The 13,441-nt window shown below is 47.8% G+C and overlaps 1 protein-coding gene and 1 long non-coding RNA gene across 7 annotated transcripts in view; one reads left to right on the top strand and one right to left on the bottom strand.

Annotated features, from left to right (window-relative positions):
• Positions 1–252: 252 nt before the first annotated feature.
• LOC123846099 (uncharacterized) overlaps positions 253–13,441 on the bottom strand; it is a 34,197-nt gene continuing 21,008 nt past the window's right edge. The window contains exons 2-7 of one of the 6 annotated variants that reach the window (XR_010412271.1): positions 8,761–8,849; positions 7,569–7,676; positions 2,209–2,314; positions 1,130–1,253; positions 797–996; positions 253–678 (exon numbers count right to left, since the gene is read on the bottom strand). This is a non-coding gene — a long non-coding RNA (uncharacterized LOC123846099). The remainder of the gene's footprint in view (positions 679–796; positions 997–1,129; positions 1,254–2,208; positions 2,315–7,568; positions 7,677–8,760; positions 8,850–13,441) is intronic. The other 5 variants (XR_010412270.1, XR_010412274.1, XR_010412272.1 and 2 more) reach the window with 5 other exon arrangements.
• On the top strand, positions 5,614–8,027 carry RD3 (RD3 regulator of GUCY2D). The gene is made up of 2 exons (XM_045877168.2): positions 5,614–5,909; positions 7,598–8,027. Exons 1-2 carry the CDS (start codon positions 5,614–5,616, stop codon positions 7,893–7,895), a joined length of 594 nt encoding a protein of 197 aa, XP_045733124.1. The 3' UTR covers positions 7,896–8,027.

Here is a 13,441-nt window from a genome sequence, read left to right as displayed (position 1 = left end):
CCAGGTCTGAGCGTGGCAAAGAAGAGGTTGTTGGTAGGCGTGTGGACGTGCCTTGGATGTGAACGCTGGGGTGTCCCCACATGTTTGCCAGGCCCCTCGTGGTGTGAGAAGAGAAGGGGGACAGGCTGAGAGCCAGAGCTGCCTCAACACATGCCTCCATGTTCTAGCAAAGAAGTCTCTCCTGAGAGTCCAAGAATTCTCAGTTTGAATCTGAGCCTCCAAGTTGTTACGAAGGTACAGTTGACAAGGAAGGAAAAGCAAAACGTATTTTATTTAATAGTTTGTTAACCTAATTTGTAACTTACAAATATTTAGACACAGGGAATGTGAGGTTCTGTTCAAGGCACTGCCCTAGTGCCCTAGCAGACGCGCGGTGCCCTGACCGGGCCTGGAGTGGCTTTGCTGCCAACATGTGGAGGCCAGTTTGGTGTGGAGATAAAAGTTGTCTTCAGTGCCTCCCATCTTTCTTCTGTATTCCCCTGCCACAGGAGGACCCTCTATGGCTGAGCCATTCTCTTGCTGCCTCCTTCCAGCTCAAATGCAAATCCAGACGACGAAGAAAAAAAGCCCTTTGAGGGGGCCATGCTTGACCCAAGGATGAGTCCCTCCAAATGGATCTTAGGAAGCGTGAGAAGTTTTGGAGTGGGAAGGGACTCCCTAGGGAGAGTTCTAGCCTAGCTGTATACACACAGAGAGAGAGAGAGAGAGAGAGAGAGAGAGGGAATGAGGACTAAAGCACCACACGGCAACCCTGTCCATCACTCTGGGATTAATCCAAGTTGATTACTCTATTTACTTATGGACCTCCACTGCACACTTGCTGTAGGTCAGACCCTCTGCTGGGTGCTGGGTGCTGGGTAGGATGATGCCTAAGACCTGGTTTCTCACTTGGTCTGGAGAGGGTGATGGACATGCAGGCAGTCACGGTGCACTGGGGCTGTGCCAGGATGAGGTGAGCACAGAGCAGCCTGGAGCAGAGAGATGAGGCCCCGGAACCTGGTCAGGGAGGGTTTGGGCGTCATACAAGCAGAGTATGAGCTAAAAGCTGAAGTAGGATTTATTCAGTACAGTGCTGAAAGTGCTCGATGCATAAAGAAAAGGTGGTATATATATATATATACTTACTCACCTATAAGAAAGAGGGAAATCTTGCCATCTGCAGCAACGTGGATGGGCCTTGAGGGTACTATGTTAAGTGAAATAAGTCAGACAGAGAAAGACAAATACTGTATTATCTCACTTATATGTGGAACCTAAAACAAAACAAAAACAAAAAAACTGAGCTCATAGATAGAAAATAGACTGGTGGTTGCCAGAGGCAGCAGGTGGGAAGAGGGGTGACATGGGTGCAGGAGGGCCAAAGGTACAAACTTCCAGGTGTAAAATAAAGGAGTCCTGGGGATAGTTAATAACATTGTATTGTATGTTTGAAAGTTGGTAAGAGAGTAGACCTCTTAAAAATTCTCATCACAGAAAAAACAACTGTAACCATGTATGGGGATAGATATTAACTAGACTTATTGGGGTGATTTCACAATATATATGAATATCGAATCACTGTGTGTACACCTGAAACTACTATAATGTTACATGTCAGTTATACCTCAGTAAAAGAAAAGAAAAAGAGTGTTCTAGATATGTGCAAAGGCCTAAAAGCAAGAGAAAGCAGGGCACATTCTGGGAGAGAGGGAGTGTGCGAGTGTGTGTGTGTGTAGGACTGGAGGAAAGGGGAAGTTTGGTGAGACATGAAGCTGACGATATAAACAGGAGCCACATAATAAAGGGCCCTGAAGCCATATTAAGGGGTCTAAGGACATCAGGCACAACTGAAAGCCTTTAAATCGCCCAGGCTTAAACACAGGGCAATTTAAAGCCCTTCACAGGCCACAACACTTGGACTATTGGAGGCCCCACCCCCACATCACATCAAACATTGTCATAAAATGAATCCACATTACAATTATTTTTAAATAAAAATTTGAAAGGGGTTTTATAACTTTAATTTGGAATTATTAATTTATTAATTTCAATTTTTCAGATTTCCATTGATATTTTGAAGCCAGTGAAATTTGCAGGGGGTGGGAGCTATAGGGGTGACAGGCTCACAGCTCACAGACCCCATGCTCTATCTATGTTATGGTAGCTAATGAAAACAAAATGGTGACATGATCAGACTTATGATTTAGAAGGATCCCACTTTCAGGGCACCTGGATGGCTCAGTTGGTTAGCATCTGTCTCTTGATCTCAGCTCAGGATTTGATCTCAGGGTTGTGAGTTCAAGCCCCACACTGGGCTCCTGGCTTAGCATGGAGCCTACTTAAAAAAAAAAAAGAAAAGAAAAAGATCACGCTTTCTAAATCATTGAGTGGAAGCTGTTAACGGGTATGGGATTTCAACTTTGCAGGATGAAAAAGTGCCAGAGATCTGTTGCATAACAATGCGCTTATAGTTAACACTACTATTCTGTACGCTTAAAAATCTTTCAGATGGTAAATTTCATGTTATTTGCTTTTTTTTTTTTTTTTAAATCACAATAAAAGGAAAACAGAGTGAAGATTCGATCAGAAGGACCAGCCCTGGGTTGCCAGCTAGGAGCAGCTGTAATATATCTGGCAGATGGTCAAGACCGAAACTAAAGGAGGGACAGAGAATGGACAGAATTAGGAGAATTATAATATTTAAGTTTAGAAGAATCAATAGGAATTGGATGTACTGGGTCTGAGAGCGAGTCCCAGGAGGCAGACCGAGGCACGAGGCAGACCAGGGCAGGACCTAGACCAAAGATTGTGGCTTAATGGAACCCAAGGGAAGATTCTTTCCACAGGAGGGAATGGTCAGTGGGGTTGGGTTGGGAAGCCTCAGGTTAGTTGGGACATGTGCTGTCAGTAGGGGTGTGGCAGGGAGTGGAGGGTGTTTGGAGCGCAGAGGGTGTCTGAGGCAGGTTATATTCTTCCCAAGGCGTCATATCCCTCCCCGAGCCTCACTGGTCTCTTCCTCATTCATTCATCTTCCGGGCTGGTGAAACTCAAGGGACAGGTGCCCAGGATTGAGGGGCAGGTGCACTATGGCCTGGTGATGGTGGGGGGCATGTTGGGGTAGAGGGGTTGAGGGAGGTTAACCAAAGATGTCTTCCTGGGGAAGGAGGGCCTGAGCCAGGTTTGGAACCATCATAGGGTGAGGCTCAGGGGGGTAGAGAGGCGGGAACCATCCCCCACATGTCCTCATGACCCCACAGCTCAGCCAATATCTCATCCTCAGGAGTAGTCTCTGAGTGACGGGAGAGTGTGGAGCCATGGAGGCCAGAGGAGACTGTCTTTCCCGTGGCCGCTGACGAGTGCCCCCTCATTTGGGGGAGGTCAGATCTGTGGGGCTCGCTTTTTCACCATCATGCATGCATGCACGCATTCATCATTCATTCCTCTGTTCGTGCATTCACTCACTCCTTCGCTTGTTGGGCATTTATTAAGCACCACAGCAGTACTACCCAGCCCAGGGATGGAAGCATGAATAGGGCACAGTCCTCGCCCACATATGACACACAAGCTTCGGGGAGGTAGATGGTCACGCTCCATAAAGTGTTCCTGGTGCTATGAAAAATGTCTGTACGGAGTGCAGTCAAGGGACAAAGTGGAGAGTGGTCACATCAGGAAAAGTGTGTCAGGGAAAGCTTCCAGAGAGGAGCTGAGCCTGGCATTAAGTCCCCAGGCAGGGGAGGGAGGGACACTGCAGAGAGCGTGGGGCTGTGAGTGGCCCAGCACCGTCGGCAGCCTCGGTGGGGACCGGTAACCCATCCACACTCGGAGTGCCCTTCACGGGCTTGAATGAACACCTGAAATGACACCATTCACTCTTCTGCTGTTAAGCATCAACCTGACCGGTGTACTTGTAAAAACACAAACACCTGCTACTGTAGGAAACGTAGCACCTTCAGTTACAAGGTGTCCCACCGCCTGATTCAACCAGAGCCCTTGGCCTTGGGCAGAGGCTCCTGGTGCTCATGGCTCTCAGGACAGAACACAGCCCACCTCCATCCCCCACCCTTCCCCACATTACTGCCCAGCTTTAAGGGCAGAGAAGAAAAGATCCTAACTGTCCTGACCCTAGGAACAGGGTCTGATGGTCTGTGTCCTTCCCTCCCAACCTCCCAGGAGGGAGTCAGGGTGTAATCTGAGGCCCTACCGGTGATGGGCTTAGGCTGAGTGGAGGATGATAGTTTTTAAACATGCTAAATATAACGGTTGCTAAAGAAATTGGTGGTTCATAGGTAAAGAGAAGGTTTCATTGGTGCCACCCCAGAAGGTTATTGCTGCCCCATAATACTTTTCCTATTTGTGTCTGATTCTCCAGCATTAACGGTTCATTTCTCCACAGGGTGGTGGGAGGGTTGCCTGAAAATGTGTGTGTCTCCATGCCTCATGGCTATGTTGTTGAGACTGAGTTCATCTGATCACTTTTCTTGGCATCTGGAAGGTCTGGGCAGGGAGACCACTGGTGCATGGAACAGGGAGCTCCCTGGAGGGGGAAAGGCATAGACAGGGGAGTTGGGGCTTCTGGAAGACCCACTTCAGATTTTGGCCCAGGAATGGCCCTCACCTTCACTGCTGTCAGAGGCACAAACCCACTTCTGACAGGCATCAGGGTATGCCTGAGACGGCAGTTCATTTATCCATCCACCCATTCATCCATCTATCCACCCATCCAGTCAGCCATTCACCAAACCTGTATTGTGCAAGACCTTGTGGAAATATGATGAGTTAAGGTCCCTGCTCCTGCAGCCAATGCTCCTTGCACACGTCTCTCCTGTACCTTGGCTGGGTCCTCCACCTGGGACACCCTTTCCATCAGTCCATGTGTCTGAAGCCGGCATTCCCCCTTCAGCCTGCTCTTGTCCACAAGCCTTCTATGACCCCCTTCATCCCCTGGAGTCACTCTTTCCCCTCCCCATCAGTACCCACACTATGCTTCACTGCTCCTGTTTACCTCTTTCCACTGATATCTCCCTGACATGCTTTCCTGTTTGTGTTCCTCCACAGATGGATACACAGTGCTTGATTAATGCTCTGAATGAATGAATGGATGAATGGTAGGTAAGTTGTGTTCTTTGCAGGTTGAGGTCAACCCCATACAATTCCAAGCTTCCTTTATCAGCAGGTTGGGGCATTAAGAAACTCAGGGTGTTTTCCTTTTAGGTTGACAGAAGATGTAGTCATGTATTTTTTCCCCTTAAATTGTAGGGATAAGATTGTGCTCAGCCATCCACAGTATATTTCCTTCTGTGTTTGGAGTTTGCGGGGATTCAGGAGGCAGCTTCTCTGGGATCAGCCATCAGGATGCACTAGGGATCGTTATAACCATGAGACTATTGTACTTTTATGTGGTGCTTAGAGCGCCCCAAGTTTATTCACAACTGCTTCTCACGACAGCCCAATCTTGTCTTCCAGAATTAGAAATGATGGCTCAGAAAGGTTAAGCAACTTCCTCCGGGCCACCCAGCTGTGAGGGCGGAACAGGTCCCAGCTCTCCTCCTTCCCCCTTGCTCTCCCCACCCTAACCGACAGAGGGGCCCCAGAAGGACACACTCCTGCCCTGTCTCAGCAGGGGCTGGGGGGGCCATGTCCCTCATCCCCTGGCTTCGGTGGAATGAAGCCCCCCCGAGGCTGTCCTCCCGGAGGCCGGCCGACACGGTGCTGGAGACGCTCATGATGGAGCTGGCGGGGCAGATGCGAGAGGCCGAGAGGCAGCAGTGGGAGCGCGGCAATGCAGTCAGCAAGATCTGCACCGGGGTCGACTACAGCTGGCTGGCCAGCGCACCCCGGCCCACCTACGACCTGAGCCCTGGTGAGCGGCTGCAACTAGAAGACGTCTGTGCCAAGATCCACCCATCCTACTGTGGGCCCGCCATCCTCAGGTAACCCCTGCACGGGCCCGGGGCCCAGCGGGTGCACGGTAGGCTCCAGGCATGTGGCTGCAGGGGCGGGGGCCTGACGCCACCAGGACTGGAGCCAGGGCACCTGGATGACCCAGTGATCTGCAAGAGCCCACAGAACGCCAGGCCAGAGCTAGGGGTTCAGAAGGAGGCTGGAGGCAGCTCCTGGAGGCACATGACTTTTGATGGGAGAGAACCCCAGGCCTTTGAGCTTTCTGTTCTCCCTGGATTATCATTACCCTGGATTTTAACACAGCTGGCTCTTTCTCCTTCATCAGTTCATCATCTATATTACTGTCTTAGAAAGGTTTTCCAGATAATCTTACCAAAATTCAGTTTTTCATTAACGTAGGTCACACTAGCATTCATAATAATTTGCCTCAGGGGACTGTGCATGTGTGCGTGTGTGTGTGTGTGTGTGTGTGTGTGAAGTATATTCAGAGGCCTGGGGCATTGAACATGTACAGATTTAGAGCTTGGGTACCACAGTGTTCCTGAATATAAATGTAACCTTAATAAAGTTCTAACCCACATGACCCAGTCTCGGTTGGGTTCATGTTGAAGTCGAAGAAATGTAGTCCAACAACCAACAATAATTTCAAAAGTTACCCAAGTTCTTCATCTGCACTTCTCAAACACTAGTAAAGGAATACGGATCCACAATAAAACATCTGAACATCCCCCAAATCTTCAGTCACCCATCTCTGTAACCAATGTAAGCATCTATTATACCCCTTTTTTCTTGGGAATTCTCCTTAAAACTCCTTCTCCTTAAACTCCTTCTCTTTCTCCAGCCCCATCCACACCCCATTGGATTTTGTAGTCTTTTTCACCCCCTCCCTCCTTTCTTCCTCCAGGCTAAGAATCTTACCCCCTCCAGGTTCTCTTGTTCCATACTATGGAATCCCCCTAAAATGTACCTACTTCCAGAAGCACCTGGGGATGGGGGAGATGGGGGAAGTGAGTCATGGGGGTGGTGTTGACTAGAGAATCCAGGCTGGTAAACCAAACCTCATAAATGAGGGGGAGGTCGGGGACACACATATGATCATGATTGTTCCCCCACATTTCCTGTCTCACTGCGGAAAAGTGTGAGAATTCCTGACTGGCAATATGGTGGAGGAAACCATTAAGTGGACTTGCTAATAACCATCCTTCCCTTTGAGCTCTCAGCAAAGACATTTCAGGCAGAGGAAAACCTCACCCAGCAGGTAGCCAAGAGCTATGGAAGGATTATCACAGGGCAGTGATATCATCAGACATTTCGAAAAGATCCCTCTGGCCACCAGGGGGAGAAGGGTGGGAGAGGTTAGCCAGAAAGCCTCCAACAGGTAAGGCCAGGTCATGGCATTGATAATCTGGCATCGATAACCCAAGGTCAATGTCAGGATCTTTACATATGTTAGCTCATAAGCCCCACAGAATGGTAGCTATGACCCCAGTTTACAGATGAGAAAGCTGAGGCCCATAGAGGAAGTAGCAGAGCGGGGATTTGAAGTCAGCCCCGGCTGGAGCAATAAGGAGGTGCGGTGGTCTCTGATTGACGTCAGGAGTGAGGAGGTGGCGGAAAGGGGAAGTGACCACTGGGCGTGCACAGGAGGCGGTTTAGACACCTGCTCTGCGCCACACCACATGACTCACCCGCAGCACCTCTCCTGCTCTGCGCACAGGTTCCGGCAGCTGCTGGCCGAGCAGGAGCCCCAGGTGCAGGAGGTGTCCCAGCTCTTCCGCTCGGTGCTGCAGGAGGTCCTGGAGAGAATGAAGCAGGAGGAGGAGGCCCACAAGCTGACGCGGCAGTGGAGCCTGCGGCCCCGCGGCAACCTGGCGCTGGCCACCTTCAAGACCCGCGCGCGCATCTCCCCCTTCACCAGTGACATCCGGACCATCTCGGAGGACGTGGAGCGGGACATGCCGCCGCCGCTCCGGACCTGGAGCATGCCCGAGTTCCGGGTGCCCAAAGAGGACTGACCCATGCCTTCCCCTGCCCAGGAGCTGAGCCACCTGTGGGAGGGCATGATAGGCCGGTGACTGGTCCCGAGTCCTGGAACCTCCCCACCCGCCCTTGACAAGGGGCCGAAGAGGTGGCCCCATCCCAAGACATTCCTGTAAGATGGAGCAACCCCTCCGGGCCCGCACTCCCCCATCAGCTGCGAGGCTGATTGAATGAACTTTTTTTTAGGGTTAGGGCTTGGAGCAACAGCGATCCCCTCCCTCCCCCCTCCCACAAGTCAGCTGGAGCATCCCCTGTCCTGCCTTGCAGAGATTCGGGGTCTTGGCAGACAGACCCCTGCCCCATCCACATCTTCTGCTTCTGTCTGGAAGGGGAAGAGTTGCCCTGACTTTTTGCCAAGACCTGGGTTCTCTCCCTCAATTCAGGGATGTCCTATTCACCCCCTCACCCTGAGTAAGGAGGGACTTGTTGGGTAGTGTGTATTCTCTGCTGGTGACTGCTGGTGGCTGGTCTCACCACTGCAGGTAGGTCACCGCCCCCTGGACAGGCAGAGCTGAAAGGGACCACAAAAGCCAACAGGTCCATTCTCCTCACCTAGTGAAATGAATGAACTGAGGCTCAGAGAGGGTCAGATTCTTATACCTTAAATTGCAGCCAGATCCCCATGGGCCATGAGATTGTTCCTGTAGGCAAAGTCTCTTCCCTTGAGTCCTTGAGTCCTGGGCTATGGTGGGACAGGTCCAAGGGCTATGTCTCCACCTGCCTGTGGTCTGACACATCTCTGACCATGGAATTGGCATGGAGGTCTAAGGCAGCTGGGATCAGAGGTAGGATGCCCTTACCCTACACCAAGAGTATCATCATGTGGGATGTGGCCAATACCTGGCAGCTCCTTCCAGAGGTGAAGCTTCAGGGCCTTCCTCCTCACTGCTCTGGAGAGTCCAGGTCTGATTCCAGGGTCTCTTCTGTAACTGGTCACACCAAGGAAAGTGATACTGAAATCTCTAACTGGCCTCAAAGAACCAAGTGAAATGTTCTAGAAGAGCCTCTCTACCAGGCTTCACTGTCCTTCTATTTCTAATACAGTCAGCCCTTGATAATAGACATGTGGTGCTCCAATGTCTGGAAGGTCAGGTGGCTTCCCCACATACCCTGCGCTGAAGTGGGGTGCAGGGGGATGGGTGGGGAAGGTGTATGTCCCCAACTATCAGTGCATGCTCAGAAAATGCAGGTGGATCTTAATAATTAGTCTAAATAAAATGCCAGGAGATAAGTCAATGGGGAAGAAAATCCATATATTCCCTGACCAAGCTCAGTAGAAAAAAATAATTTTTTAATGATCTGGTTTGGGATTATTTTCATTCAAGTCTGGACAGAAAATCATAAGATGATGGAAAACCTCTTATCCAATACAGTCAGGATGAAGGAGTTGTCTCATTACATAATCGGTAGCAGTTGAAAAGCACTTAAATGAAAATATACACCTTAAGCTTCTTACATATTTTATGTTAAGACATAAAAAAAAAGTTCATTCAATTGCCAAGCTATGTTCATTCTTCTGTGACATGTGTGGATGGTCTGATGAGAACTCCACACTTAAGTTTTATTGGCTTGTGTGTCCTTTAGTCATACCAATAAGAACGGCTGGTGTAAACAAGTTTGGGACAAGCAGAAGTGACCCTCGGTAAGCAGACAGGTCACTTGGTAGGGGCGGAAGTGTTGGGGGGAGTTAGAATAGAATCAACTAGCTGTGAGCTTTCTGGGTACCCTGGATGGGGGTCAGGGTGTTTTTTGAGGGAATGGAGTGTCAACGTCAACCTAGTTGTGGGGTGCAGGCGGTCAGAGGAGGTCAATTGAGAGAATAACTACTCAAGAATTGGGCAGAAGATATGAGCAGACATGTCTCCAAAGAAGACATGCTCAACATCACTTGGGATCAGGGAAATACAAATAAAAACCACAATGAGATACCACCTCACACCAGTCAGAATGGCTAAAATTAACAAGTCAGGAAATGACAGATATTGGCAAGGATGTGGAGAAAGGGGAACACTCTTACGCTGTTGGTGGGAATGCAACCTGGTGCAGCCACTCTGGAAAACAGTATGGAGGTTCCTCAAGAAGTTGAAAATAGAGCCACCCTACGACCCAGCAATTGCACTACTAGGTATTTACCCCAAAGATACACATGTAGTGATCCAAAGGGGCACCTGCACCCCAATGTTTATAGCAGCAGTGTCCACAATAGCCAAACCATGGAAAGAGCCCAAATGTCCATCGACAGATGAATGGAGAAAGATGTGGTATATATACACAGTGGAATATTATTCAGCCATCAAAAAAATGAAATCTTGCCATTTGCAACCACATGGATGGAACTAGAGGGTATAATCCTAAGCGAAATAAGTCAATCAGAGAAAGACAATTATATGATCTCACTGATACGTGGAATTTAAGAAACAAAACAGGATCATAGGGGAAGAGAGGAAAAAAATAAAACAAGATGAAACCAGAGAGGGAGACAAACCACAAGAGACTCTTAATCATGAGAAACAAACTGAGGGTTGCTGGAGGGGAGGGGGGGTGGGGAAATGGGGTAACCAGGTGATGGACATTAAGGAGGACATGCGATGGAATGAGCACTGGGTATTATATAAGACTGATGAGTCACAGGCTGGTACCTCTGAAATCAATAATACATTATATGTTAATTAATTGGATTTAAATTTTAAAATGTTTAAAAAAAAAGAGAATATCTACTGTTTTCCTCCTTCCCCACCACCCTACATGAACCTACCCTCCCCAAAGAAAAGGAAGATCTGAGACTTTCAACAGCATGTTCCTTTTTAAGTTGGAGTCACTGGCCATCCATGAAAGCCTTCCCTGCCCACCTCAGTCAAGACAGACAGAACCCACCAGCCTCAGACACGGGTTGTCCTACTGCACTGAATTCCAACTGCTGACCCTCAAACCTGTGAGAAGTTGCTCCTCTGGCTGGATTCAAGTCATTAAAGGAAGTAATGATGTCAGCCTCAATTTCTATCTATAAAACTCCAGTAAGAACAGATAAAAGAACGAAACAGTTGGAGAGCCTCCCCGCAAGTGTGTGGTGGTGGCCAACTGGCCACATGGAGGGGTGGGTAGAGCCCTGTGAGGGCTGGGCAGGGCTGTCCGCCTCCCCTCCGATCAACACCGCCAGCCACTAGACGGAGCCAGTGGGGGTGGGAACGCTTGGTTACATTTTCTTTTACTTCATGGAATTTTTCTTTAAATCTTGTTATTATAAAAATTTTCAAACAGAAGAGTATAGCAAGGGCGCCTGGGTGGCTCAGTTGGTTGAGCGACTGCCTTCGGCTCAGGTCATGATCCTGGAGTCCCGGGATCGAGTCCCGCATCGGGCTCCCTGCTTGGCAGGGAGTCTGCTTCTCCCTCTCCCGCTCCCCCCTCTTGTGCTCTTTCTCTCTCTCACTCTCTCTCTCAAATAAATAAATAAAATCTTTAAAAAAAAAAAAGAAAAAAAAGAAAAGTATAGCAAAAAGTGTAAGAACCCTCTATATGCCAATCACCAAGGCTTAGTAGTTATTAACATTTTGCCAGATTTGCTTTAATCTATTTTTTGGTGAAGTCCTTTAATATAAATCCCAGACAGCATGACATCTCAGCCCTGAACCCTTCAGTATGCACTGCAAAGGAAGAAGGAAAGTTTCCTGTGTAACTCCAGTGCTGTACTATCCCTCCCAATGAAATTAACAGTAATTCCTTAATACCATCTAATATCTAGTCCATATTCAAATTTCACTAGCTATTCCCAACAAGTGACTTTTGCAGTTTTATTTCTTTGACTGAGGATCTAATCAAGCCCCGCAAATTGGCATGAAATTTGTAATTTGTTTTATACGTGGTCATATAGAGTTTATTTAATTTCACAATGAAGAATTGCTTAAATAGAAGGTATTTATGGAACATCAGTGTTAATATGCAATAAGTTAACGACAGCACATAAATGAGGATAATTCTGCAAATTAGCCTAAGGATGCTCTTTATTCAGCTCCTTGTTATTTTCATTTGATTAAAATTGTTCCACACCAACCAAGACTCTCTAATACCTTGAAAAGTAATGTTAAAAATCAGTAGTGGCAATATATCTCATTTGACTTTTCATCTGATGAAAATGCTCTCCCTGTCCGTGGGCTTTATTTTCTGAGACATGCTTGCAAATAGCAACCTAAAACCTCCTCTTTCCTTGCCATTTAGAAACAAAACACTAAAATGTATCAAAATAACTTGGCGGGGGGATCTCAAGAATTCTAGTAGTAGGTAATGAAAATAGTTTGTTTATTTTGGATGCCATTATTCAACATGTAGTGAAATCTCAGTCTGTCTTAATATTCCTATGGCTCCCCAACATAACACAATATGTTATTTCAAAATTTATTCATCGACAAATCATTTTTAGACAGTTATTTTAAATCAGTTTAACACCTCGCATCATTTGTTAAATGGGGAAATTGGCATCTGTTTCTTTTTATGAATGTTATTACATAGAGTATTAAATTAGCATTATTATATTTAGCCAGGTGCTAATCTAAAAATAAAAACATAGACTAAAAATCAGGACTTTATCGTACTCAAGGCAAAAATAACAGAATGATTTTTTAAAGCTTCTAAAAATTCCCCAGAGTTGTTATAGTCTTGAGAAAGGCCTTCATAAGCCAACAGGCGTGTTTTGGAGTGTTTTCTAGCACCTTTGATTGTGCTGCATTCCAGTTACAATTACCTTGCTGGAACAAATGCAACGTTCCTGAAGCCCTGCAGGCAAACTTGGAAGTTCTCCAGCCCCGTCTCCCCTCCCAGCTAGGATTTGGTGTGCTGAGAATTCCATTCCCAGGAACAAGCTATTCCCCTCTGTGTAGCTGAGTCCAGAGGTTCACAGCTTAGATTCAACTTCTGGCCCCTACTCCGGGCTGCGGGCCTCTGCTAGGCTCTCCCTAAGTGTCCAGGCTCCAGAACACAGGACAGAGGAGATCTAGTTGAGGTTCTCCTGTCCTTAGTAGAAAAGGAATCAAGGTGCTGGGCAAAGATACTGCTCTGAAGTGTAAAAGGGCCTGGAGAAATACATCTCTTATCCACATAGGCCAGGCCAACAATATTGCTAAGGACAGAAATGGCTCTGTCTTCAAGAAATTCCTTTATTGGGATGCCTGGGTGGCTCAGTTGGTTAAGCGTCTGCCTTCAGTGCAGGTCATGATCCCAGGGTCCTGGGACCGAGTTCCGCATCGGGCTCCTTGCTCAGTGGGGAGTCTCCTCCCTCAGCCTGACTCCCCCCTGCTTGTGCTCGCTACCTCTCTCTGACAAATAAATAAATAAAATCTTTAAAAAAAAAAAAAAGAAAAAGAAAATTCCTTTATTAACATTTGAATGGTCCTTTGCACTTGATCCACTTGATCTCCTTGTGATCTTGACCGTCAGGCAAGGCGCATTCTGTTTGGTCTCAGGTGATAAGCAAGGGGCCCGCCTAGACCTGGAAGTCAGGGCTCCTTTCACTTGTCTCACTGCTTCTCAG

The sequence above is a fragment of the Mirounga angustirostris genome, unplaced genomic scaffold, assembly GCF_029215605.1.
Source record: "Mirounga angustirostris isolate CCGP_5_RB_7025 unplaced genomic scaffold, mMirAng1.0.hap1 SCAF_6, whole genome shotgun sequence".
NCBI lineage: Eukaryota > Metazoa > Chordata > Mammalia > Carnivora > Phocidae > Mirounga > Mirounga angustirostris.
The sequence above is the reverse complement of the archived record's forward strand: the minus strand, read 5'-3'. Positions and strand labels throughout refer to the sequence as shown.

Excerpts from the sequence above, each read along its gene's own strand:
- RD3 (XM_045877168.2), top strand. The coding sequence starts at position 5,614 with ATGTCCCTCATCCCCTGGCTTCGGTGGAATGAAGCCCCCCCGAGGCTG. Across the intron at positions 5,910-7,597 it reads TGTGGGCCCGCCATCCTCAG|GTTCCGGCAGCTGCTGGCCG; the intron begins GTAACCCCTGCA and ends CTCTGCGCACAG.